Source organism: Stegostoma tigrinum, chromosome 30, assembly GCF_030684315.1.
Source record: "Stegostoma tigrinum isolate sSteTig4 chromosome 30, sSteTig4.hap1, whole genome shotgun sequence".
NCBI classification, from domain to species: domain Eukaryota; kingdom Metazoa; phylum Chordata; class Chondrichthyes; order Orectolobiformes; family Stegostomatidae; genus Stegostoma; species Stegostoma tigrinum.
In genome coordinates this window covers 8,621,449-8,649,242 of record NC_081383.1, presented here as the reverse complement: position 1 = coordinate 8,649,242, position 27,794 = coordinate 8,621,449, and the positions used below count along the sequence as shown (strand labels likewise).

At 43.6% G+C, this 27,794-nt stretch overlaps 1 protein-coding gene across 3 annotated transcripts in view; it reads right to left on the bottom strand.

Moving 5' to 3' along the window:
• Nucleotides 1-5,335: 5,335 nt before the first annotated feature.
• The window catches only part of LOC125465819 (CUGBP Elav-like family member 4), a 489,416-nt gene continuing 466,957 nt past the window's right edge, over nt 5,336-27,794 (bottom strand). For all 3 annotated transcript variants that reach the window (XM_059638580.1, XM_059638579.1, XM_059638581.1), the window contains 2 exons: nt 21,061-21,227; nt 5,336-18,620 (listed from right to left, as the gene is read on the bottom strand). In XM_059638580.1, coding sequence (XP_059494563.1) covers nt 21,100-21,227 — 128 coding nt within the window. In that variant the 3' untranslated portion in view covers nt 5,336-18,620; nt 21,061-21,099. The remainder of the gene's footprint in view (nt 18,621-21,060; nt 21,228-27,794) is intronic.

Below are 27,794 nucleotides of genomic sequence, written 5' to 3'. Positions count from 1 at the left end.
TCTTATCATGTGACATGATGATGACATCATCAGCTGTTTTAGAGTGTAACAGTTTAGTCTAGCTTGCCGCCTTGTAGACTGAACACCTCCTTAATAAGAACTCTAATTTTAAATGCTGTGGCCCCCTAACCCTTTGCGAAACTTTACACAGATTGTAACGATTGGAACAAGGTTGGCCAGGTAGACTTTGGTATGGGGCTGTTAATTGCGTCCATTCAGGGAGCCCTGGCTGATAGATAACCACAGGAATGTCAGAGTCTCCTCACTCTTGGGACTGGCTCTGAGTTGTCCGGTCAGAGACGATGTACTGGGCACATGAAAATAAAGGGTGACTCAGTAATGGAATATTGGCCTCTGTGCAGCTATTTCACAGATCAAATAAACAATATCAGCAGTCCCTCTGATATGTGTATACAACATGCATTCAGGCTAAGTGTAAATCAGCCAAACATTAATAATGAAGTAAAACAAATGATTTGTTATCTTCTCAACCTTTTGTTGATACAGTTGTCAGATGGCCTCATTATAAATTCTTGGCTGTGCTCCACGACCTAAAAAATTTTGCTGTTTACACAATTTGAAATTTGATTTACAGTTTTATTAACTGTAAAATAATGTCTTTTATTTTGCAGAAGACTAAGAGGCATTAAGAAGATTAGAGCTTTTTTTACTGAGCCTTCCACTGGCTGTGTTTGATGCCAGTATTATGAGAATGTAAGAGATGTAAATATCGTAAAAGGGATTTTTGGATAGCTGCTTTTAAAAATATATTTCACAAGAATTCCAAAGACTTGCCAGTTATTATATGATTCATTCATTGTCCACACAGTGAATACTGAGTGAATGGACATGGAAAGTGGAGGAAAGGGCATGGAGATATGAGATATATAAGAAGGCACGGAGGGACTATGGTGCAAATGGGGATATGGGAAACATCAGAGGAAAATAAGGTGCAAAGGGGTTAGGGGCTGAGAACTAGATCATAGCATCATAAGATAAAGGAGCAGAATTAGGCCATTCAGTCCATTGAGTCTGCTGCGCCATTTAATTGTGGTTGATGTGATTCTCAGCCCCAACCTCCTGCCTTCTCCTTGTAACCCTTGATCCTCTCACTCAACAGGAACCTATCTATCTCTGTCTAAAGTACACTCAATGACATGGCCTCCACAGCCTTCTGTAGTAGCAAGTTTTACTGATTCATCACCATCTGGCTGAAGAAATTCCTCCTCGTTTCGGTTCTAAAAGGTTGTTCCTTCACTCTGAGGCTGTCCCATCAATTCCTAGTCTCTCCTACCAATGGAAACATCTTCACTTCTACTCTATCCAAGTCTCTCAGTATTCTATAAGTTCCAGAACTGGGTCAGTCTTGCAGAATACTTCTAATCTGCCAGTCTCGACAGCTTCCCATCTCAGTCCTCACTCAGTGGGTGGCAGCCAACACTCCAAAGATCAATATACCAGGAGAATGGCCTTGTAGAAGTTGGGACTACAATATCAGGGAATGTTTTAAGCCGTGGTTGCCAACCTGAATTTCCGAGTTGCTAAAATGGAACATGTGGGTGAGAAATAGGGAAGGATGGCAGCCAAAGATACATCCAGGTGAAAAGAGGAACCTTCTTAAGATATCAGCTTTCATGGGGACAAGGAGGGCAAGTTGGATCATTGGAAGCTTAGGGAAGAAGATAAGGGTCTAATGGATAACATAAACTTAAGCATGAGGGGAAATGAGAAAAACTAGAGAGAGATGTTAGTTCAGATTTGTTCTAGAAATACCAACAGGCAGCAACAGAGAAAAGGAAAAGACCAGAAAGGGTCGGCTGGTCTCAATCTTATTGATATAAGGTTCTGGAGCTCCTCTCACTGGTTGTTAGAGGTGAGAATGAAAAGGCCTTGGGGGCAGAATTGGATTTATAACTGGGATGGCCACACCTTCTAATGAGGCAATATTGGACATACGAGACTAGCTACTGCTAGAATTTAGAAGAGTAAGAAGCAACGAGATTGAAATGTGTAAGATCCTGAGGGGTCTTGACAGCCTGTATGTGGATTGTTTCCTCTTGTGAGAGAATCTGGAACTAGGGTTCACCATTCAACAATAAAGGGTCCCCATTTCAGTCGAAAATAATAGGAGATTTTTTAAGTCTTTGAGACTCTCTGCCTTAAAAGGTGTTGGAAATAAGAGTTCTTGAATATCTTTTAAAGCAGAGACAGATAGATGGTGGATAATTCAAATGTTCCAGAAGGCTTTTAAGAAATGGCTGATAGTACAGGAGAGGTTGTATTCCAAGATGATTCAGGAGTAGGGAGATGTCTTGCTGGTGGAAAACTGCATTGTGTTTAATGTGGGTCAGGCAGATTTACAGAACTACTACAGCATTGAAAAGATCATCGCTGTCTGTGCTGCCTCTCCAAATGAGCAATGTGCTTTCTGTCCCACAGTCATGTCTGTTCTTCCTTTTCAGGTAACAACCCAACTCTCTCGAAAGACTGAGTGAACCTGCTTCACAGCCCAATCTGAGGCAGCACAATCCAGATCTTCATCACTCATTGCAAATTTGGGGATTATTGGCTCATTTCGATGCGCTGCATCAAGCCAATAATCCCTCAGACCTAAGGCAGCAAAAGGCTGAACTCTGTTCCAGGAATCAACCAGAGATATAATTGGGAACACAGTACCATCCCAGCATGCTTAATGATTGGGAAGGAATGCTGTCTAGTTAAACTACCGGCTGTTGTGTTTTGATTGAGGGCTTTCAGCGTTAAGAAGAACTGGCAATCCAGCTTCTTGAACCTGCTTCGCTGTTCAATACAATCGTGGCTCATCTTATCCTGGACTCAACTCCTGCCTGCTCTCTATAACCCATTACTAATCAAACATGTGTCTATCTCCTTAAATGTATTCAGTGTCCCAGTCCCCACAGCATTCTGCAGTGGTGAATTTCACAGACTCATGACCTTTTGACAGAAGAAATTTCCCCTCATCTGTGTTTTAAATCTGTCACGCTGTAGCCTAAAACTGTGATTGTGGGGCAACATCCATGCGATGTCAATTTTTTTTCCATTCCCTTTAACCTCTTATACACTTCAATTAGATTTCTTATTCTTTTAAACATTAACAAGTACAGGTTTAAACTGCTCAGTGTAGAAACAAATTACTGCAGATGCTGGGATCTGTACTGAAAACAACAAATGCTGGAAATCACAACAAGTCAAACAGTATCCACGGAGAGCAAACAAGCTAGCGTTTCAAGTCTGAATCACTCTTCATCAGAGTCTAGATCCTCCAATCAATTATCTCTTACCTCAAGTATGAGGACACTGTACACAGTGCTCTAGATATAGTCTCACCTTGTACAGTTGCAATATTTCCTTACTTTTCCACTCCATTCTTTTAGCAATAGACACCAATATTCAACTTGCTCTCCTCATTACCTACTGTCTAGCATTCTGTAATTTAGACAAGAGGACTCCCAGGTCCTTCTACACCAAAGTACTCTGATATTTCTTACAAGCACCATCCCAACATGCTTAATCATTGTGTTGGAGTATGGTTAAACTCCAAGACATACTGATTTAAATGAGGGCTTTCAGTATTGCTATCAATCCAAGCATAATCCTAGCATCATAGCCTTTCTTTTGCTTTTTCTGCTTCTAGACTAAAAGTAAATACAAGGAGAAAAAGAGAGAAGGGAAAATATTAAGAAGGAATATGTTAATGACACTTTGCACGTATGCGACAAATGTGGTGGAACCTCATGTAAATGAGAACAAGTGTCTGAGAATCTCAACTGTCATGTCACTCAACTGCACTACTAAAGACACTCAGACTCAACTGCCTTCGATATTTAAATTTCTTTAATGTATGATACAGTATTTCTTATCAGCCTGAGTGAATAGAGCATTGTTTTGCTTATGTTTTTTTTCAGAATCTCATCTGTCATGAATATGTAACACAGAAATAATAACACATTATACAAATAATTCAAATATATTTATATATAAAAAAAGTACTGTACCATTGTCAAGGACAGCCAAGGAGTACCAATTAAATAAAAGCTCTTCAGCAACTGAACCATTACAATAAATATATAAATTATAAAGAGAAGTCAAAGTATGTACACAGATAACTAGAACCCTTCATCATTCAGGTTAAAATATCCAGGTAATTACAAATTGAATGATGCGGTTTTGAATTCCTTGAACAATGCAATAAGGGTAACCTTTCCACAAATTTTCAATCTGCAGGAATGGTTTTCAGTTGTAAACAATAAACAACGTCAAAATAAAAATGGAATTTTCCAGTGTCGTCTTCGGTGCTCTTCGGAGAACACCCAGCAGAATGGATGATCAGCAGCATCTCTGCACTGCGTAACCCACTGAGGACTTTGACATTTTCTGCAGAAACGAGCAAAACAAAAACCACAAAACCTGGTCGGGGCTGGATGCCGCAGTTAGCATCCTTTTGACATCCAAGCTCAAATCCAGCCCAGGCTGATGGGATGAAACTCTTCTGTCTACGCTGGCCTGAAGGAGGTCCTACATCAAAAAATTCTGGCTGGATTTATCCCCACGCTCCCGGCAGCAGGAATTGGAGGCAGAAGAGGGTTGGTCCATAGTCCATACAGCATGAAAGGCTATGAGGATGGACAATGTTGCAAGGGTAGCTGCTTAGTGGTGGGGGGATTGGGGAAAGTAGACGGTTGGTGACGATAATTATAATCCTAGTTTGGGTTCGGTCAAAAATCACATGACACCAGGTTACAGTTCAACAGGTTTATCTGAAGACACAAACTTCCGGAATCTCGCTCCTTCTTCAAGGAACACCTGAAGAAAGAGGGAGACTTTGAAAGTCTGTGTCTTCAAATAAACCTGTTGAACTGTAACCTGGTGTTGTAAGATTTTTGACCTTGACCACCCCAGTCCAACACCGGCACCTCCACATCATGCCTAGTTTTGGTAGGTAGGGAGGAGGAATGGCTCTCCTCAGTTTGCAGCACACAGGAACAGGAGGGAGCTTTGTGTATAAACTAACGCTATACCTGGACCCTGGGAGAACCTGATGATTGGTTGCCCATCATTAGCATACCTCGGGTCTTTGTGGATTAGCCACTCATGATCGCACTGACTGATTTTGATCTTCATTTTGGGAATTGACAAACCAGATGATTATTGACCAGATAATAAAGTGTGAAGCTGGATGAACACAGCAGGCCAAGCAGCATCTCAGGAGCACAAAAGCTGACGTTTCGGGCCTAGCTCTCCGATGAAGGGTCTAGGCCCAAAACATCAACTTTTGTGCTCCTGAGATGCTGCTTGGCCTGCTGTGTTCATCCAGCTTCACACTTTATTATCTTGGATTCTCCAGCATCTGCAGTTCCCATTATCTCTGATTATTGACCAGATATGATTTCAGAAATCTATCCAGGGTTACACCCCAACTCACTCTGACAAGCTCCTCCTGCACCTTTTGTGTTGCTACTTAAGGGCTGTACTCACCTCCTCAGGCCTCCATTCCTTCCACTGCCTTAGCAATGGCTCCTCAGTAGCCCCTCTCAGCTTCAGACTCTCAGGGATTAGTTAAACTCCCACAAGCACTCCAAAAGAAATTCGAGCGTTTGCACTGACAAATATCTTGTGAGCATCGAACTCAAGATGTAATAAAATATGGATTAAAAAGCAAACCACGGGCTTTTACTACCAACTGTTTCTGAAAAACTTTTACCACATTGGCATTGAGTCATTGAGAAATCTCCAGTGGTGCTGCTGTCAGTGAATGAAGTTCCTCAGCATTGGTCACTCATTCAGTTGTTGCACCTTCATCATGACCGAGACTCCAATGTCAAAAACATCATGAATATTTTATTTATACATTAGCAGCAGCACTGCTCAAGCTTTCGCACAATCAAATATGGGTGACCTTCAATTAGAGGTATAGAGTTCTGACACCCCCTTCCTTATTTGCTTCAGGTGGCAAGGGAACCAACAGGATCTGCAGCATAGGCTTGAAGGGCCAAATGGCCTACTCCTATGTTCCTGTCTTGGGAGAACACAGTGTGCCATGGGGTTATGGTTTCCAGTGTATGAGAGATCCACCCCTTTTCCCAGCTCCACCATTCACATGCTCCATTTCAACAAACACATTGCACAGTGGACTCAAAAGGCAGTGTTAAGATAATTCCAAAGAGGAGGAGGGAGGGGTGAGCGGAAGAGAACTGAGGTGGAGAGGATTGAACCTATGAACCTAAGAACTAGGAGCAAGAGTGTGTTGGGAAGAGTGAGGGGGTATAGGAAGGAGTTGAGGAGGAGATGAGGGATAGCTAGCGGTAGGAAGGTGCAGGAGAAGGTTGGAGAGTATGAAGGGTGTGGAAGGGAGTTGAGGAGGAAGTGAGTTGGGAAGGGGTAAGAAGGGAGAGGATGTCAGGGAAGGAGATGGGAGAGGACAGAAGGGAGATGGTGTTGAACATCTCAGGGATCATTGGGCCAAGGGAAAAACACTTTCTCAAAGTGCATTTTTTGTGTGTTTGAGAGGTGGATACCAGCTGCTAAACTAGGCTACATTTCAGACCTTGAATAAAACTAAAACATCACTGAATTGTAAAGGTGTAAAGAACATGCAGCTCTCTCCTAGTCTATAATAACAATCGTAAAGTTTGCAATGAGGCTTGTGCTGTGAATGTTAGCCAAAAGACACACTCAGAGAGGGCCTTCATTCAGCCTCTTGGCCTGATATTACAACTCAATGGAACTCTATCTGTGTCCTGTATTCCTGCTTGTGATCGCAATCGCCACCTTTGTCTTCAGAAATACAGTTAATATAAATGTGTATGTGTTTCAGCAACAGATGATTTGGTAGGAAGGTACAGCGTGGAAACAGTTGGTTCAGCCCAACTGATCTGTGCTGATATTAGCTCTTCCCAGGAGCTGTAGTCTCAATCTCAGTAACCAGTGCTTCCCAAATATCTTCCCACTGGGACTTCATTTTGAAGCCTGAATGCTGTCGGTGGCCCTTAGTAAGTAGAGTGGGAGCAGAAGTGGAGATGACCTATCACAGCAAGGGGAGGGACAGCAGTCAGACATTGTTGTCCTGAAGCTCACGCCCCCAGAATTTCAGTTCGCGACCCCACTTGGAGGTCCTGAGCCCCATTTTGGAAAGCCCTGTCAAAAACTCACTCTGTTCATATAATGCTCTCTTTCTTTTCCATGACTTGTAATGCCTATAGCCTGACACAACTGAGGCGTAGTGTTAGGCAAACTGTACCTGCAACAACATGGTGCATTTATATAGCATTTTTAAACTGTAAAATGTCCCCAGGCACTGTCAAAATGAACAAACATGTGATTCATTGTTGGTACGGTCTTCTGTTTCTATCACTTAAAGTAGTGCACTCAATCTGCACAAAAAGGTTTTCCCTGGCCTGAATGTCTGACAATTAATCACATATCGCTGTCCCCTTGTTCTAAACTGGATTTTTGTCTGTTTTTCTCAATGATGTCCCATCCCTTGGTTTTGTTTAACCACTCCATCAAACCACCCACTTGACTACAAACAAAAACAGTCTTAGTTTTACTAAGTCTTTCGTGGAATTTTGTATTTCCTCATTTCAGGCAGCAGTTTAGTGATCTGTGCTCAACATTTCACCTATAATGTGAAGCCCATGACAACACACACATCATTCCAAAGAAATCTCTAAGCTCAGTATCGTCTCCATAATGTACTGCCCACTGCTACATTGCAGCCTCAGTTGGTTCATTGCAGGATTAAGCTTGGATGTGACGGCCATCTAACAGAAGACCTGACTGACAATTTCTGGGATCACACATGAAGAGAATGGGCAACTGGGCAAGGGAGAGTACAAAAGGAAGTGCACTCCAGTGAACGCTGGTTCTTTCATCTAATCTGGCCACTAAATTACAGCAACCAACCTTAATAAAGTGGTCAAGGCAAGTTTAAGTTCCAAGTAAATCTGCTTGACAGAATGGAAGGGGTGTAAAATCATAGAATCATACAGCAGAGGCCCTTCAGCCCATCGAGTCTGCACCAAAAGAAACTACTTTGAATCTACATCAGTTTTACTTTCCAGCCTTTAGCCCACAGCCTTCAACCTCATGGCATTTCAAATGCTCATCCAAGTGCTTTTTAAAAGTTGTGAGATTTCCCATGTCAACTGCACCCCCCAGACAGTGCCTTCCAGATTCCAACAACCCTCTTGGTGAAAAGCATTTTCCTCAAATCTCCTCGAAATCTCCCGGCTTTCACCTTAAAGTTGTGGCCCCTTGATATTGACCTTTCAATTAGAGAAAATAGCTGCTTTCTATCCCGCCTGTCCATGACCCTCATAACCTTTATCTGCACACCCTCAATCCAATCCCCTGTCAGCCTTCCCTGCTCTGAAAAAAACCACCCGAGCTTATTTAGCCTCTCTTTGTAGCCGAAATCTTTTATCCCAGGCAGTGCTCCTGAGATGCTGCTTGGCCTGCTGTGTTCATCCAGCCTCACATTTTATTATCTTGGATTCTCCAGCATCTGCAGTTCCTATTATCTCTATCTCAGCATCTTGTTGAAGCTCCTCTGCACCCTCTCTCATGCAATCACATCCTTTCTATAGTGTAGTGGCCAGAACTGCACAGAGTACTCCCGATCTGGTCTAATCAGAGTCCTGTACAGCTCCAAGCTCCCTGCTCTTATAATCTATGCCACAACTTAGAAAGGCAAGTGTCCCATTTGTCTTCTTAACTATTCTACTAACCTGTTCTGTCATCTGTGGGGAATCAATGGGCATGCACCCTTAAGTCTGTTTGTTGCTCTGAGTTTTCCAATGTCCTGCCATTCATTGCGTACTCCCTTGTCTTGTTACTTCTTCCAAAGTGCACCACCTCACACTTTTCAGGGTTAAATTCCATCTGCCAGTGATCTGTCCATCTGACCAACCAGTTTATATCCTCCTGTAAACTGAGACCTTAGTCCTCACTATTAAGCACGCAGCCAGTCTTTGCATCATCTACAAACTTACCTATGGTGCCTCCACATTCTCTTTTTTCATTGTTTATATGTATCATGAACAACAAGGGACATAGCGCTAATCCCTGTTGTATAGCATTGGGCACTGACCTCCAGTCAGACAAACAGCCTTCTAAAACCACCCTTTGTCATTAAACCAATTTTGGAACCAACTTGCTAAGTTATCCTGGATCCCACGTGTTTTTAACCTTCCTTATTAGTCTCCCATGTGTGACGTTGTCAAAAGCTTTGCTGTATCAATTGGTTTAACTTTTACGTGGACTGTCACTTTAGCTCTCAGCTGCAGTGCATTAATAAAGGAAGCAGGTCAGAGTGATTGGGTGAGTCAAATATGACACCAAGGAAAAGAACAGGCTGGTTAAGGGGCCTCTTGTGGTGCAGTGGTAGTGTCTCTACCTCTGAGCTAGGTAGGCAAGAGTTCAAGTCCCACCTGCTCCAGAGGTGTGTCATAACATCTCCTAACAGTTCAACTGGGAAAATATCCAAGGGCCCAAATCAGACTATTGATAGGAAGTGGGATGAAGTCAGTGGCTCAGGGTTGAGCTACAGGAGCACAAGAGGAAACAAGCTCCTTACAACATTTAGCTGATCCAGTACTGAACTTTAAACAGTTAAGAGGAGTCTGCTGCTGGTGGATGTGAAAATTCTCTTTCTTAGCTGATGTGATGACAGAGGCACAGTGACATGAGACATAAAGAGAAACCATCAGGGCATCCGCTAAAGACAGCTTGGACACAGGAGTTGGAGAAATGTGATGAGAGAGTGCAGGCTGATACAAACAGTGAATAGAAACTCACAGATAGACAGCAAGTTCAGAAAGGCAGCAGGTGCCACTGGGCTCTGTTTAACCCGTTAAATTTGTTGTTTTAAGAGTAGAAAGGGAATAGGTATGACAAGGGAAGGAAAGGGAGAAACACATAAATTGAAGGCAAATAAAAGCCTTTCTTTTAAAATATTCAGAGAAGGAGTAAAGGGAAATCCGAGGCAAAAGTGTACAGAAATGTCAGCCAACAGGGTTGATTTTACAACATCTCACTTTTGTAAGCAAGGTCTGTCTTTGTACAGGGACTATTAGGGATCTCACAATAGAATAGATAATAATTAGCTTTGATTGTCGATATTTTGCAGGACAATGTGCCGTTATCCTCAAAGCAGCTGCCTCCAATCTAGCCAGCAGTGCACAGGCACATTCGAAACCAATCAGTAAGTACATGCATTAGTTTCAAAATCCATTGTTTTCAACAGAAACATACTCCTGGGAACTGCATTCATAGGGATAATCAAATTCTATTCCCAGGTCGGGATATTTAATCCATCAGCACTAGCTGTGCAGTAGATTTAACATACTCAACCAAATATTCAGACTTTCTCTGGGAAATGTTGGTTCATGCATTCTTGGGACACTCATCATCTGCACAAGTTTGTTCATTGGAAGATGAAGTTTAATTGTTTCCAAATGGAGACGTGACTTTATTCCCTCCGGGCTTGTTCCCATTTCCCTCAGGAAACACAACATCTTAATACAACAAAGCTGAGGTTTTCACTGCAAGTCATTTAATTCAAAGCCAGGAGTCTGTGCCATAAGTTCTTGAGTCTGCAACTCCATGTGTGTATCTGACCTCCAATGTTAGTGAATCCTGCGGTATTGGTTGTCGCTCATTGGGATAGGCCAGTTCCAATCTCACTCCAGAGGCTTTAGTGCATCACCTAGGCTGAAATACAGAGGTGCTGTCTTTCAGATGAAAAGTTAAATAAACTGATGCCCAATCCATCCTCTGAGATAGTTGTAACCTTTTTTTAGTAAAGGGAGGCTTTCTCCTTGAGGTGTTGGACCCCAGCCAACACCATGCTAAATTTTCGATGCTCATTCATGAGATAAGAGAGTCACTGCCTAGACCAGCATTTAGTGCCCATCCCCAATTGCCTAGAGAGCAGTTAAGGGTCAGCCACATGTCTCTGGGTCTGGAATCACATGTAGGCCAAACCAGGTAAGAATGGCAGATGTTCATCCCTGAAGGAGATTAGTGAACCAGATGGGGGTTTTCCAACAATTGGCAATGGATTCACGGTCATCAGTAGATTCTTAATTCCACGTTCTTTTTATTCAATTCAAATTTCAACATCAGTCATGCCAGGATTTGAACGCGTGTCCCCAGGACATTTTCTGAAGAAGGGTCCCGACCCGAACTATCAGATTTTCTGTTCCTCTGATGCTGCCTAGTCTGCTGTGTTCCTCCAGCTCCACACTGTGTTATCCCCAAAACATTAGCAGAGTGAATATCAATAGCATATTGCTATAGTGGAAACTAACACTAGTGATAGTGCATACTACAATGAAATAGTGACTGTTATCAGGTGTAATTTGATTTTGGGGAGATTGTGATGTTTCCAAAGGCTTTATATAAACGGAAGCTCTTTGTCTCTTCCAGCCAGCTACAAATGGATGGATACTCTGTCAACCAGCACAGATTTCATGCTGGTTCATAGTTTTTGCATTCACTCATGGGACATTGGCGTCACTGGCTGGTCAGCATTCAGTGTCTGTCCTTAGTTGCTCTTGCGAAGGTAATGGTGAGCTGCCTTCTTGAACCACTGTAGTCCATATTCTGTAGGTAGACCCACAATACCATCAGAGAGGGAACTGCAAATTGATCTACAAATGGCCCTGAAAGCATTTCAAATCCATTCCCAATGTTTTCACTTCATTGTACATTTCTGATGAGATGGCCAAGACTCCTTGTGCTGAAGGTTCACCCTCACCAAGTTGAAACTCACAAGACACTTCACATTTTACATGTCAGGGAAAGAAACCTTCCAATCCTTTGCACTGAGCAGGATTGAAACTAAAGCCCCTGAGATGAAAGGGCAATTCATCTATCCGGGTTTACCAGTCTGTCCCCAATTAAATGGAATCTTGCCCTCAGAGGGAACATAATAACTGTGTTAATTCTTAGCAACATCAAGCTGTCAATTTCTACCCAAAAACTCACTCCTACGAGTAATTAATTCCACTTGGAACCAATCTCTACTCATTCTCTATTGCCAGCAACAGTCCCATTGAAATGTCTTCAAGGTTAATATCAAAATATGAAACAGAACAAGATACAAGCTAATTGGCTTCTACCAACCTGGTAAACACATGGTATTACAAGAGTTGTTAACAGATCATTGCCAGCAATCTTTATCTATAGGTCTATAGCAGGTCCAAACATGAAATGAGAACAGCACCCCCATCCCCTAGTGCTGGAGAACTGTAGGGACCTTAGGTTAAAGGGGCCTGTGGCACTCGGACATGTCACATTTACTACATGTCAATGCCCAGATTACCCATGCAACATATCTTGGGGTACTATTGTCAGTGATCCTTAACAAGTACTCAAGCTGTTCTTAAAACAAATATGAAAATTACATTTTAAGGTACAAGTTGCATACATACAGGTCTCAGCTGATGGATTTGCCTACAATATTGGAGACCATACCAGGAACAAAGTCAGTTATTTAAACTTTGACACCACTGCAGAGCTCTGCATTGTTAGAAGCTGTTCTTAAGAAGTGATGTTAAACAAGGTCGTGAAGATGCTGTTTCAAGAAGAATTCCTGTTGTCAGCACTGGTTGTGGTACACGATTCGTAATCATTAGTTAAAATCCAATCCAATTAAATCTAATTTAATTCAATCTGTAATTGGTGGGACAGCACCTGAAATGAATGGCCGTGAGCTACTGGGTTATTTTAAAGACACAATAATTTTTATCCATTTGTGGAATATGAAAATCACTGGCCAGGTCAGCATCTCTTACCCATCCCTAATTGCCCTTGAGAAGTGAGCTGCCTTCATGAACTGCAGTCCTCAAGGTAAAGGGATACTTAGCACCCCATTGTAAAAGTGGTGACAACCAGGTTTCTTGAACTGCTGCAGTCCATGTATACTGGGTAGACCCACAATGCTGTCAGGGAGGCAGTTCCAGGAGTTTGACCCAGCGACCATGGAGGAACGGTGACGTACTTTTAAGTCAGGATGGTGAGGGGAACTTGCAGATGGTGTGTTCCCAGATATCTGCTGCCCTTTTGCTTCAAGATGGTACAGGTTGTGGTTTGGAAGGTGTTGTGCGAAAAGCCTTAGGGAATTTTTGCAAATCGTCTCATAGATAATACATACTGCTGCTACTGAGTATTGGTGCTGGAGGGAATGGATGTCTGTTCTTTGGTGCCAGTCAAGCAGACTGTTTTGTCCAGGATGGTGTCAAGCTTCCTGAGTGTTGTTGCAGCTACACCTATCCAGCCAAGTGGGGAGTATTCCATCACACTCCTGACTTGTGCCTTGTAGTTGGTTTGTTGAGTTGGGAGGCAAGTTACTCACCAGAGAATTTCCAGCCTTTGCCCTGCTCTTGCAGCCTCAGTATTTATACGGCTAGTCCAATTCAGTTTCTGGTCAATGATTACACCGATAATGAGGGATTCAGCAAAGGTAATCCTTTACTGTTACATTACAAGGAAGGTAAATTGCCACTCCTACCTTGTCAGAGGCTACATGTCATCCTGTCTCACAGTGTGGAATACAGTGGCTCAACTTCACTACGGGGTTAAGCTGATTCCTGTTAACCTGGTGGAGCAGTTTGCAACATTAGGCTGGTTCTGTAAAGGGCATGCTGTCAACTCCTCTCAAAGTAGTACCCAAGACATTTATCGACACAGAGATATCTGCAATTAATGTCTTTGAAGCAATTAGAGTTAGCGTTAGGGTGGGTTAAAGATGGAGAATAACTACAACCTGGTGGAGGAGTCTGCCTATATCCTAAGGTCAAATTCCACCAAATATCCCTCCTTCAACTAATACAGCATGAGATAGCACAGGGGTTTGGCTCATCAGACCCCCTGCGGCACTTCGAAAATGTTATTCAATTAGACTTAATCTCCCTGGTGTTTCCCCACAGCCATAAAAACTTTTTCCTTTTTGTATTTATCTAATTCTCTTTCGTAAGTTCTTCCTGAATCTGCTCCAACCTTTCAGGCAAAGGATTTAGAGTCACAAACAACTTATTAAGTAATAGGCATAAAAATATACAGACGTGCGTAAGAAACAGGAGCAGAAGTAGGCCATTCGGCCCTTCAAACCTACTCTGCCATTTAATCTGATCATGGCTGATCTGTTGGTGTTTCAAACTCCATATTCCCATTTGCCTCCGATTAGAAGAGATTCCCTGTCTGACAAGACTCCATTCACCTCTGTCTGAAAAATATTTTAAAACTGACCCTGCCTCCACTGCTTTTTGAAACAGAGAGGTCTGAAGTTACACAGCCCTTAAAGGGAAAAATTCCTCCTTGCGTCCGTCCGAAATGGGTGAACCCTAATTGTAAAACAGCGCCCCCTAGTTCTGGACTCACCCTCCAGAGAAAATATCTTTCTCGCATCCATGTTGTCAAGATCTGACTCACTTCAGTCACTTTACACAGTCAGTCATTCCTCACTCTTCCAGCAGAGACAAATCTGTCCAGGCCCACTCATTCCAGGAAAAATATAAATTAGGAGCAGGAGTGGGCCATTTGGCCCCTCATTCCTACACTGCCAAGATCATGGACGATCTGATTCAACATTCCCACCTATTCTCAGTGATCTGAAGGAGTTAGTCTGGAAACTAATGCCCATCTCGTTCTTTTTCCAATAGCATTGACTCTGTAGCTTCTAGTTATTTTCACTTTTTCATTGGAAATAACTTGTTGTTACGTATTTTATCAAAATTGCTCATCATTTTGAATGCCTCTATCACGTCTCCACTGATCCTTCTAAGTAGAATAAGCTCATCATCAAGATGAGACACTGGCCACTTAGCAGTGAGCTAAGTTGGACAACGGAGGCCATGTTTGACTACACAACTTCAGGAAACATTTCAAAATTAAATCATTGCATTTGGTACTTTGATCTGATAAAAGGCCAAGACAAATTCAAGTATCGTAACGAAATGCAAGAGGCTTTTACTGTGAAATTTGTTGGAAGCTGTTAGTTGACAGTAGGCCAAACTATTCCCAAGAAACATCCTTAAATGAGTCTGCAAAAGGACGCACTGCGTGGCTGAGCCATTCAGAACAGGGGGAGCCCAGTTTCAAATGCTGCAGGCACCGAACTGACTCTAGTTAATCTCAGCCAATACTGAAATATAGAAACACAGAAAGTAGGAGCAGGAGTAGGCCATTCGGCCCTCCGAGCCTGCTCCACCGTTCAATATCATCATGGCTGATTCTCTATCTCAATGCCATATACCTACTATCTCCCCACAACACTTGGTGCCTTTAAAATCTAAACATTTATCTCTCTCTCTCTTGAATACTTTAAGGGTGAGGGAGGGTATGTTGAAAGCGATACACAGAACCACAGGTCCTGACATGGAGATAAGCAAACCTGGTCAGAGTTCCTGTTCCTGTGTGATATCAGTTACCTGCATGAGAAGCCTGTGCAAACAGAAAAAGAATAGGCTTGATAATCGATGCCTGCCACAGTGGAATAGCCCACTAGTATTTTCACTGTTGATTCACAAACAATGAACAAAATTACAAGGGAGCCAGCTGCATCCATTGAAATGTCACCCAGTTACTTTGGGCGAACAGAGGAGTGTTAGACAGAGCAGTGAAGTCTTGAGTGTTAGAATGCCATTTTTGTTTTGAGGCGGCATGGTGGCTCAGTGGTTAGCACTGCTGCCTCACAGTGCCAGGGGCGTGGGTTTGGTTCCAGCCTCTGGTGACTGTCTGTGTGGATTTCATCCAGTCCTCTGGTTTCCTCCCACAGTCCAAAGATATGCACGTTGGGTGGATTGATCATGATAAGCTGTCCATCGTGAGCAGGGACATGCAGGCTGGGTGGATTAGCAATGGGACATGCAGAATTATACAGGAGTGGGTCTGGGTGGGATGCTCATCGGAGGGTCAGTGTGGACTTGATGGGCCAAATGGCCTGCATTCACACTGTAGGGATTCTACAATTCTATGAAAGAAAAGGATGCAGAACAAGCAATTTCTGCAGCTGGCCTGGGTTTGACTGATCAAATCAAAAACTTAATATGCCACATTTGGATCTGAGCCCTCACCAAAATTATCATAGTGAACGGAACAAAATCCTGAGAAGAAGCCTCCAGTTTTATAATCTGACTCATGTCACAGTTCCTGCTCTCAGTGAACTGCGGGTTTTCACTGAACCTGCTGCAATGGCTCTAGCCTCAGTTTTTAACATTCCGCTGTGGTACTCACCAAAGGAGCATCCCATACAGGGAGGACAGAGGAGCACACTGCCACTTTGATGTGTTAATCAAGACAATTGGGTGTCAACGTGGAGAATAAATTATTTAAAAGCAAAATACTGAAGAGTTCCAAAGAACAGTCTGCAAGGTTAACTTTGGTTCTCTCTCCACAAGTGGTGCCAGACCTCTGGGGTTTCTCCAACAATTTGAATAAATTACTTCCCTTGCATCAGAATTGAACACTCCCACTAGTAACAGCGAGGTCATGATAATCTGCCCTGACCATCTAGCTCAGCACTTGATCTCAAATAATCATCCATTGTTGTGAATGGTTTTCTGTGGTCCCGTGCTCCCCGATGGTTTAGTGGGTAACCCTCGTGCCTTTAATTTCCTCAGTTGCAGATTCAAGCCCCACTTGCAGAGAAGTGATTGCAAAGTCTCAGGGTGCCCCTCCAGTGCAGTACTCAGAGAGAGTGTCCCACTGTTGAAGGTGAGGTCTTTCCGATGAGATGTTAAACCAGTACAGGCCTTCTCTTGTTATCTCAGTTGCACATGGAGGGTCACATAGTACATTTTTGAAGAAAGCTTTCCCCAATGGGCACTGGCTAAAGTTCACTTCTCTATCAGCAACGAGGGCAGATCATCTGGTCATTTGTTTCACTGCTGTATTGTTGGAGCTTGTTGCACACCAATTCGCTGCTGCACATCCAAGATTTCAAGTGATCCCCCTTCCAAAAAAAAGTTTTAAAAAGCACATTGGGAAATCCCAAGCTTAAAAAAAGGTGGCCATATAGATGCAGGTCTCTCTTTTCTCTCTCCACATGGAACTATCCAGTAAGGATCAAACAAAAGGTGGGCTTGTGCTGCTAAATCCTTGGGATGACGAGGGATTGGGAGAATGAGGGAGGGTGGGGGCGTTTTCAGGGGTAATGTCAAATTCCAGACTCATTGAACAGAACAGTCTTACAAACAGGAGGCTTTGGACACGGGGTGTTTGGGGCTGTGCACTGCTTCCTTTTCATTTCACCATCAACCCTTTGGCCTTTATGGATGTGAGATCGGGAGCGAGATTGAAATTGAGTGTCAGGTCCTCCAGCTCCTGACCCCTCTCTCACTGCAGGACCTGGCTCAAATCAAAACCAGCTCACTTGTCTTCTGACTTCACCCTATCGGCCAGAGGCAAACAGACTTGTTTGTGCAACAGCCCCCTCTACATGAAACCATTCCCCCATGTTTTGGTAACACCATTGAACATCTGCATTTCCTAACAGTAGTAATTAAGGTCCTCACCAGTTATCAGAAAGGATGTGCTGTTACTCCAAGGATTATTTACAAGGTGTCGTTTTTGTTTAGAAAAAGCTACACCACGAGGGATTTCATTTCCTTCCACACTTACCTTGTTTAAAGCACAGATCTCGGAAAAACCTACTCCTAGTTAACCTCTTGAATTAAACCATCAAACAGTCAACTCGACTGCATCAGTGTGGCAATTATAGGTCCTCAAACGGTTAAAGAAAGCCAAACTTCACCAAGGAAGTCTTCTTGCTCTCTCTTCTCTCTTAAGAAGTAATCTTCTCAGAAATATAAGGAGCAGAATATGTATACACCGTTATGTATAATTATAATTTTCGGTCATGTTTTGCATGCAGTACCATTGTGCCCTTAAGCAGAAAATGAGGCACAAAGTACATTTTAACCTTTGTTTTCTTCTGAAAAACTAACTCCTGTAAAGTTTCTACTGTATCTTGCTCCTTGTATAGATTTCCCAGTGTATAATGCTATTCTAAGACCATTGAAGCATTGCTTTTTTTAAAATTTTAAACAGTTTTAGCTCTTATTTTTCCCCTTGTTTTTACTATCAAGATAAGTAAAGAAAGCTGAACTCATATATTACATATACAGGCCCCCTTAATAAATTAAAAAAAAATTTGTTTGGTCCTTTTGATCCCTGAATGTCGGAGGATTGAGAGATAAAGACTCAATGTGTTCTGCGTTACCATGTCAACCATATGGATTCAAAAACACACACACACACACCCACACACACACACACACCCACACACACACAGAAAAAAACCCAGCCATGGCAACCATCGCCTAGGAGACCTAGCTGGGTGCTCGGCGACACAGAACTGTGCCAAAACAGCCTCCTCTGCAACCTTTAAGACGCAGCCATCCCTACATCGCGTTATGTCACGTGTGCTATTGTCAGATCCAAGTCTTCTTAAATAGCTGCAATGAAATTTCACATTTTCAGGGTTCTCGAAATGTTTCCTTCAAGTTTTATATCTCGATATCTCCCCCTCGGCACTGATATCGGGGACTCAGCCCTCTCAAAAAAGGTACTTCTTCATAATCCACACCGTTCCTGCCCTGGGGAGAGGACGAAAGCATTGTCAATGTTCAGTCAAAACGCACAGCGCCCTGGGTTTACAAAGATGATAGCTGCCAGAAGGGGAAATTACCCCCTTTTTAAAAAAAACAGCATTAATTTGAGATTGAGACAATAACATAAATGGCACAACAAGCATTACCACAGGGTCTTCACATTGTTAATATTAATTTGTCGATTCATAGATACATACAGTGCAGAAAAGGCCCTTCAGCCCATCAAGTCTTGGGCGACATAACCACCTCTAAATGTGCACTAATCCCTATTTCCTGCAATTGTCCCGCATTCTTGAATGTTATGATAAGTTAGTGCATTTATTTGGTGACATTTAAAAAGTACATGGACGAGCACCCGAAATACAAGGCTATGGGTCAAGTGCGGGAAAGTGGAATTTGTGTAGATAGCTCAGCGCAGACTTAATGGGCTGAAGGGCCTCTTCCAAGCCATATGAGACTGACTCTCATTCTTTGTGACCCTACTGTCAAAACCTGCAGCTTCCTCAATCAGATGAAGGGAGCCTCCAGAGTTTGTCTGGGTCAGAGATCTCACCCAAGAGGTCAGTGACCAAAGTTCAAGCATTAACAGTGAGCACCACATGCTACCATGATCTTGTTCATGCCGGATGCCCATGCATGGGCACATCGGGGGGTGAGGGGCAGAGATGTAAAGCCATAGAAAGCAAGATAACAGGCAAAGTGCTGGAAAATGAGATTTGAATAGATAGACTTTTATTGACCAGAGCACACATGATATATTGAGCTTAACTTTTTCTTTAATTCATTCACAGGATGAGGGCATCGCCAGCTAGCACAGCATTTATTGCCCATCGCTAATTGCTCAGAGGGCATTTAATAGTCAACCACATTGCTGTGGGTCTGGAGTCACAAGTAGGCCAGACAGGGTAAGGATGGCGGCTTCCTTCCCTAAAGACATTAGTGAGCCAGATGGGCTTTTCTAACAATCAGTAATGGATTCATGGTCATCATTGGACTATTAATCCCAGATTGTTTTTATTGAATTCAAATTCCTCCATATGCCATGGTGGGATTCGAACCTGGATCCTCAGAACATTACCTGGGTCTCTGGATAAAAACAGTCCAGCGAAAGTACCACTGGATTGCCACGTCCCCATGCTGTAAAAACTCTATGACTGTAAAGGGTGGGCATGCTGGTACATAAGTGATCCAGGGACACTTTAGCCAATTGTAAATCCATTGCCTCCCGAGCTGAGGCCATTGTATCTGGTCGTTTCGGAACCCTTCCCAACATGCGAACAACTTGCCCTGGAATACAGCCACTGTTCATCCTCACAGTCAGTGCCAAACCAACTTTAAAACTGGCCTCAGATCCCCTTTCCACCCACTAGCTGCTTGAATTTGAAACATGACCTTCATTCTGGAGAGGAGAATATTCACAAAGTCTTGTTTAAAACTGACAGTCAAACTGATGCTGATTATGAGGATAGGGTACTGTCCACAAAGCCCTCCTGACCTGCAAATCTCAAGATGTCTACTTCCAGTGGCAGCACAGAGCTTGGTTCTTGCTGTAAAGACAGCAGCAGTGACAAAGTTTTATATCGTCCTCTCCTCAGGGCAAATGCAAGAATTTCAGACGATCACGACAATGTTTACCACGGGAAAAAAGTCATGCTGATTAATTGGCAAGTTGGCCAAGATATTTCCATGGAGAAAGCAACAAAGTTTATAGGCCGCGTATGTTCCAAATAAAAATATGTTCAAACCTTGTGCCTTTTAAAGAAAAATTACTTTGAAGCTTGGGGGCCCTTAGTTTCCCCTTGTTTTCTCCTTGGCAATGCCTCAGCCAATCAGAGTTAACCTGCCAACTGATCAGTTCCCTGATAAATTGGTGCCATCATTGGAAATTCTGGCATTCCTGCATTTGTCTTGATGAGCGCAAGAGAGAATGGTTTAATGACATGCTTCACTTTTCAGTGGCATTCACGTTCACTTCCAGAGCTCAATGGACAAAGTGACCAACCGCCATGCCCCCCACCCTGCCTTTTTAAAAGGGCAGGGCATATATGAGCAATCAATATCTTGCATCAGTACACAAAGAGATCAGAGCTGGCCATTCGGCCCAGCAATTCTGTTCCACTAACACACAAGCCTAATATTAACTCTATTTATCCTCCAGAGTTCTCGATGCTATAACTCTCCTGCCTAAGTCAAGTTCATCAATCGTCATTTTGAAATGTTCTCTCAAACTTTAATTTTTTTTTGAGGGGACATGATGGCCAAGGATGGAGATCCCAAATTCCTTGGGGTTTTTGGAAGAAAGTACTAATGGATTCCTAGTGATAGCCACTCTTATTCTGACTTAGAGAAGTTAAACATCAGCATTGACCTAAAGAACTTTTAACACTGAAGAGAGAAGACAAGATACAAATTGGTCATGCCTTACCTAGAAAATCAGAAATTCTTGCCCCTGAATCACGGTCAGTCAGTAAGGGCGACTGGTATCTTTTGGCCGTTTTAACTGGACTTTCAACCTCTTCATTCCAATCTGAAAACCATTCATAGCCTGGATGGCAGCCTGGGCACTAGTGGGATTATCAAAACTCACAAAACCTTTGAAAAGTAAACAAAAAGGCAGGAGAAGTTTTTAACACATGTAAAGGTGAGGGAACCCACTTCCTGAGATAATGGGAGCTGCAGATGCTGGAGAATCCGAGATAACAAGGAGTGGAGCTGGATGAGCACAGCAGGCCAAGCAGCATCTCAGGAGCACAAAAGCTGAAGTTTCGGACCTAGACCCTTCATCAGAAAAAGGGGATGGGGAGAGGATTCTGAAAAAAATAGGGAGAGAGGGGGAGATGGATCGAAGATGGATAAAGGAGAAGATAGATAGAGAGGAGAGTAGGGGTGGGGAGGTAGGGAGGGGATAGGTCAGTCTGGGGAGGACGGACAGGTCCCCTCCTCCCATTGCATCCCAAAACCAGCCCAGCTTGTCCCCGCTTCCCTAACCTGTTCTTCCTCTCAGCTATCCCCTCCTCCCACCTCAAGCCGCACCTCCATTTCCTACTACTAACCTCATCCCACCTCCTTGACCTGCCGTCCTCCCTGGACTGACCTATCCCCTCCCTACCTTCCCACCTATACTCTCCTCTCCACCTATCTTCTCCTCTATCCATCTTCGGTCCGCCTCCCCCTCTCTCCCTATTTATTCCAGTTCCCTCTCCCCATTCCCCTCTCTGATGAAGGGTCTAGGCCCAAAACGTCAGCTTTTGTGCTCCTGAGATGCTGCTTGGCCTGCCGTGTTCATCCAGCTCCACACTTTGTTATCCCACTTCCTGAAATGGGCAATTTAATTGTTTTCTCATTGGAGCGGGAGGTAATTTTTTTTCCCTCTTATAATACGCAGTGGTGAACCACCATAGATGGGCACTAGGCTGACATTACCTTTTGCCATGTGATCCTAAATCCTAGAGGTTCCCAGGTTCAAAGCCAGAGCTTCACAGTGTTTGTTAGCCATTCTCAACCAGAGTGGCCATGAGGTTCACAAAGTGAATTCATACCAATTCCTGATCAGCAACCATTCCAGATTGCCATTTCAAACCCTGTCAGATAAGGACCACATTGGGCTTGATTGTGATATTCTCTGTAACCCCACACCTCCCAAAAAACCAGCTGGAAGGGCATGCGCAGCAGATGTATGACAGCAATAGCACCCCCTTGCTCTTCTTCAAATCATACCCGACCCTGGCCGGTTTAAACCGCTGTTTCTTGTTGACCACTGGGTCAGGATAAACAGTACTGTAAATGCACTCACACCACCCAGACCACAGCAGCTCAGTAACGTGCGTGCCTCACCAGCACCTTGTCATTAGTAACACAGGATCGACCATAGAGACTGCCCTTGCTTGCAATGCTGATAGCCCAGGACTGAACCGGGGAAAGTTACGCAGTTTGTTGACATTTATTGCTGAGGCTTCCACGTGTATACTGACCAATTGGGAAAGCTACAGGCAGCCTGTGAGCCTGTGATTATCCATAAAACTTAGGAGCAGAAGTAGACCATTCAGCCCATCAAGTCTGTACCATTAGTCAATGATATCATGGCTGATCCAATAATCCTCAACTCCATCTTTCTGCCTTTTCCCCAGCCCTTCATTCCCTTCCTGATTAAAAATCTGTCTCAGCCTTGAATATAACTAATGACCCAGCTCTCTGTAGTAAAGAATTCCACAGATTCACTCCCCTCTGAGAGAAGAAATTCCTCATCTCTTTCATAAACCAGCTCACCCAATGAGAGATCAAAAGAGGAAGAAAGACAAATCAGGTAACAATTTTAAAAAAAGGAAAAGCAAGAACTATCAACTCTCTTCCATCTTCGAACACAGTTACACTACAGCTCATTGGCCTCTGAGACATTAAACTTCAGGCTTCTACTCTTGAAACTAAGCCACAAAACCAAGGCTGATAGTTCTGAGATAGTAGGAACTGCCGATGCTGGAACTGGAGGAACACAGCAGGCCAGGCAGCATCAGAGGAGCAGGAAAGCTGACGTTTCTGGTCGGGAGCCTTCTTCAGAAAATATGAAATCATCTGAAATCATTTACTGAAGAAGGGTCCCAACCAACACATCTGCTTTCCTGATAGTCCTGAGCAGTTCTCTGGGAGTGCTACAACATTGAAGTGCCTAGGCATAAGATTGGAACATTAATGTGCAGCCATGAATAAGCCGTGCCGGTATGGTCAATGATCCCATGGAGAATCTATTTGAGGGAAGGTCGGGGAGCTCTCCTGATGCCTTGGCCAGGATCGGAAAACACATCAACTGGTCACTGCGATTGGAATAGACTTGCCAGGCTATCTTTACCTACAGTCTGCACTTCAGAATGCTCAATTTGAAAGCACTCGGGGGGTTTCTCTGTGAGATGTGAAAGGCTGTCACATGACAACTCTGATAAGTGTGAGGTAATGCACTTTGGGAGGTCTAACAGTAAAAGGGAATGTCCATAGAAAGGAAATATACAGACAGGGGTAGATGTAATGAGAGATCTTGGTGTTCAAGTGCATAGGTCCCTAAAGGTTAGCACTACAGGTCAGTAAGGTTGATTTTTGATTTTGTTTTATTTATTATAATCACATGCACCTAGCTACAGTGAAAAGTGTTGTTTTGCATGCGGTATGGGCAGCTCATACTATACAAAGTGCATTTGGGTAATAGAACAGAGCGAGGAATAGAATGTTACAGCTGCACAAAGAACAAGATAAATACGAAACATTGAAGGTTGTATATAAGGCACTTTGAATGATTGTTCTCTTTGGCAGATGTTTTGAATGCAAAAGTGGGGACATAATGATGAAACTGTATAAGACACTGGCATGGTGACAACTGGAGTATAGTGTGCTGTTCCGGTCACCATGTTACAGGAAGGACATGATTTCTCTGGAGAGAGTGCACACAGGGTTTACTGGGAAGTTGCCAGGGCTTCAGTAAGGCATTTGATAAAGTTCCCCATGGCACGCTGATGGAGAAAGCGAAGTCACATGGGGTCCAGGGTGTACTAGCTGGATAGATAAAAAAACTGGTGAGGCAACAGGAGACAGAGAGTTGTAGTGGAAGGGGGTTTTTCAAATTGGAGACCTGTGACCAGTGGTGTTCCACAGGGATCTGTGCTGGGATCACTGTTGTTTGTGACATAGGCAAATGATTTGGAGGAAGGTGTAGTTTGCTGATGACACTAAGATTGGTGGAGTAGCAGATAGTGAAGGGGACTGTCAGAGATTACAGCAGAATATAGATATATTGGAGAGTTGGGCAGATAAATGGCAGATGGAGTTCAATCTGGGCAAATGCGAGGAGATGCATTTTGGAAGATCTAATTCAAGAGCAAACTATACAGTAAATGGAAGAGTCCCGGGGAAAATTGATGAACAGAGAGATCTGGGTGTTCAGGCCCATTGTTCCCTGAAGGTGACAACACAGATCAATAGAGTGGTCAAGAAGGCATTTGGCATGCTTTCCTTCATCGGGCAGGGTATTGAGTACAAGAGTTGGCAGGTCATGTTGCAGTTGTATAGGACTTTGGTTTGGCCACATTTGGAATACTGCGTACAGTTCTGGTCGTCACATTACCAAAAGGATGTGGATGCTTTGGAGAGAGTGCAGAGGAGGGTCAACAGGATGTTGCCTGGTATGGAGGGTGTTAGCTATGAAGAAAGGTTGAGTAGATTAGGATTATTTTCATTAGAAAGATGGAGATTGAGGGGGGTCCTGATTGAGGTCTACAAAATCATGAAGGGTATAGACAGGGTGGATAGCAAAAAGCTTTTTCCCCAGAGTGGGGGACTCAATTACTAGGGGTCATGAGCTCAAAGTGAGAGGAGGAAAGTTTAAGGGAGATATGCGTGGAAAGCTCTTTACACAGAGAGTGGTGGGTGCCTGGAATGCGTTGCCAGCGGAGGTGGTAGACGCAGACACGATAGTGTCTTTTAAGATGTATCCGGACAGGTACATGGGTGGGCAGAGAGCAAAGGGATACAGACCCTTAGAAAATAAATGACAGTATAAACAGAGGATCTCGATTGGCACAGGCTTGGAGGGCCGAAGGGCCTGTTCCTGTGCTGTAATTTTCTTTGTTCTCAGTTCTTTGTTCTGGCTGGAGAATTGTAGCTATGAGGAGAGATTGGAGAGGTTGGGATTGTTTCCTAGAGAAGGCTGAGGGATGACATGATTGAGGTATACAAAATGGTGAGCGATAAAGATGGAGTAGACAGGAGGAACCTGTTTCCCTTGGCCAACAGTTCAAAAGCCAGGAGTTATACATTCAAGCTCAGTGGCTCAAGGATTAGAGGGGACATGAGGAAAAACTTATTTACGCAGAAAATGGTGGGCATCTAGAATTCGCTGCCTAAACTAGTCGTGGAGGCATCTCCCTAAACGCTTTTAATAGGTAGCTCCATCTGCAGCTTACATGCTACAAGCTGCAGGCCTTTGGGCTGTGTGTGGGAAGATAGGATTAGAAAGGATGTCTGGGTGTCTTTGGGTTGTCATGCACGAATTGTGGAATGTAGACCCTTCCACAGTCAGCTAAAGGCCGTCTCTGAGCTGCTAGTAGTGTGGCTCCAAATTCCAGGAGATACAAACCATTGAAGAGTGGCCAAGAAGAGGAATGTATATTAAAAGAGGGAAGAGAAGAATTGAATGTGTAAAGGAAAAGCACAGACGCCACTCCACATTTGGCCCATCACGCCAGTGGGGGGTCTTCAATAGAGCTACACAATTTATTTGTTTTCCTCATCCTCTCCTGATAGAATTACTAAACTGTAGAGAGAAGACATTTGGCCCATCAAGTCTGCACCAGCCCTCCAAACAGCATCCCACCCAGATCCCTACCTTATCACCACAACCCTGCAATTCTAACCCACCTATCCTGCACATCCCTGAACACTATGGGAAACCTAACATGGCCAATCCAGCCAATGTGCACATCTTTGGACTGTGGGAGGAGACCAGAATATCTGGAGAAAACCTACACTGACACAGAGAGAATGTGCAAACATCACAGAGACAGTCATCCAAGGGTGTGAACTGAACTTGCAGCCCCGGTGTTGTGAGGCAGCTGTGCTAACCACTGAGCCACCTGTCTACCCTTCACAACCCTGTAAACCATTTCCCTTCAAGAACGTAGCCAACTTCTTCCAAAAAGAACTTAAGTTTGCTTCTGAGAGCCTTTTCAGCTGTGCATTCAAAACAGGTTATACATCTGCCATCAGGTAACTGACTGAGAACAGTTTCTACTGGTTGACTTCTGCAGAACCCTACAAGGCTCTGAACATCGGATTACTCCTTCAGAATCTCTGCTGGAAGGAGAACAATCACACCAATCCAATTAATCAATCAGTTGTAAAATCCAAAACTGTAAAAACAAAAGTTGGAAGAAGGTGTACAATATCAATCATTTTAGGCAGGGCAAGAGGGGATCCCGAGAGATGCCTATAGCTGCGAGAACTCATTGACTGTGGAGGCCACTCAAACCACACTAGCCTTGCTCCTGACCGCCTCCTTCAGTATCCTGACAAAACTGAAGTTTCCCGTCCCTGCCACCATTCCAGTAAATCCAGCAAACTTTGAGCATGAGGTCGGCACGCAGAACACCCTCAAGTTGTAAAACCAAAATCTGGAACAGCCGTGGCAAAAGGCAAACCTTGATTTATCATGTTACTGCAATGAAGCAGCAAATGGGTGCACTGTGAAAGGTGCGAACGTTATTTTGTGGAGAACTGAGTTAGAATGCCACAGCTCCACGGATCCCAATTTGCCATTGCACCATTAGGTGGCAGCATTGCCCACCACAGAGTAACATGAGAAATCCAAGAATGTAAACTACCTAAAATCAGCAAGGTTGAATTAGTAGGGCAGAGAAAAATGGATCGAAAAATAAGAACCTACGGCAATTGTCGGCCATTCAGCCTAACAAGACTGGCCCATCATGCGTGATTATGGCTCAATGCCACTTTCGCCACACAATCTCCAAATCCCTTAATGTTAAAAATTTACAGAAACACCTTGATTTCTGTCTTGGGCTTGCTCTGGAACTGAGTTTCCACCCTAGTGAGAATTCCAAAGACTCACCAGCTTCTGAATGAAGGAATTCCTCCCCATCTCAACAAAATGGTTATTCAGAGATGTCGAGGTTGGGATTTATAATCCTGCAATTTGTATTGCAATCTGTAGCTAACTGATGCAATCTTTTTAAAAAAAACTGAGGAGCATCACTCTTCAGTTATGCCAACAGCTTTTCCCACAGTAGGCAAGTCTAAGGCTAGAAGGCATAGGTTTAGGGTGTGAGGGGAGAAAGGGATCAGAGGGGCAGTTAGATACTCAGTGGGTGGTGAGTGTCTGGAACAGGCTTTCAGAGGTGGTGGTGGAGGCATGTACAATTTTGTCATTTAAGAAACATTCGGACAGGTACGTGGATGGGATAGGTATGGAGGGATTATGGACCAAACACAGGCAAATGGGACTAGTTTGATTGTGAAAACTGGGCTGTACGGACCAGGCGGGCCGAAAGGCCTGTTTTCAAACTGTAATCATCTATGACTCTATGGCACTCACCTTTAAGTTGGAGGTCAAAATCCCAGTCAAGGGGATTTTGTTTCATTAACCTTTCACGGGATTTATGTGTT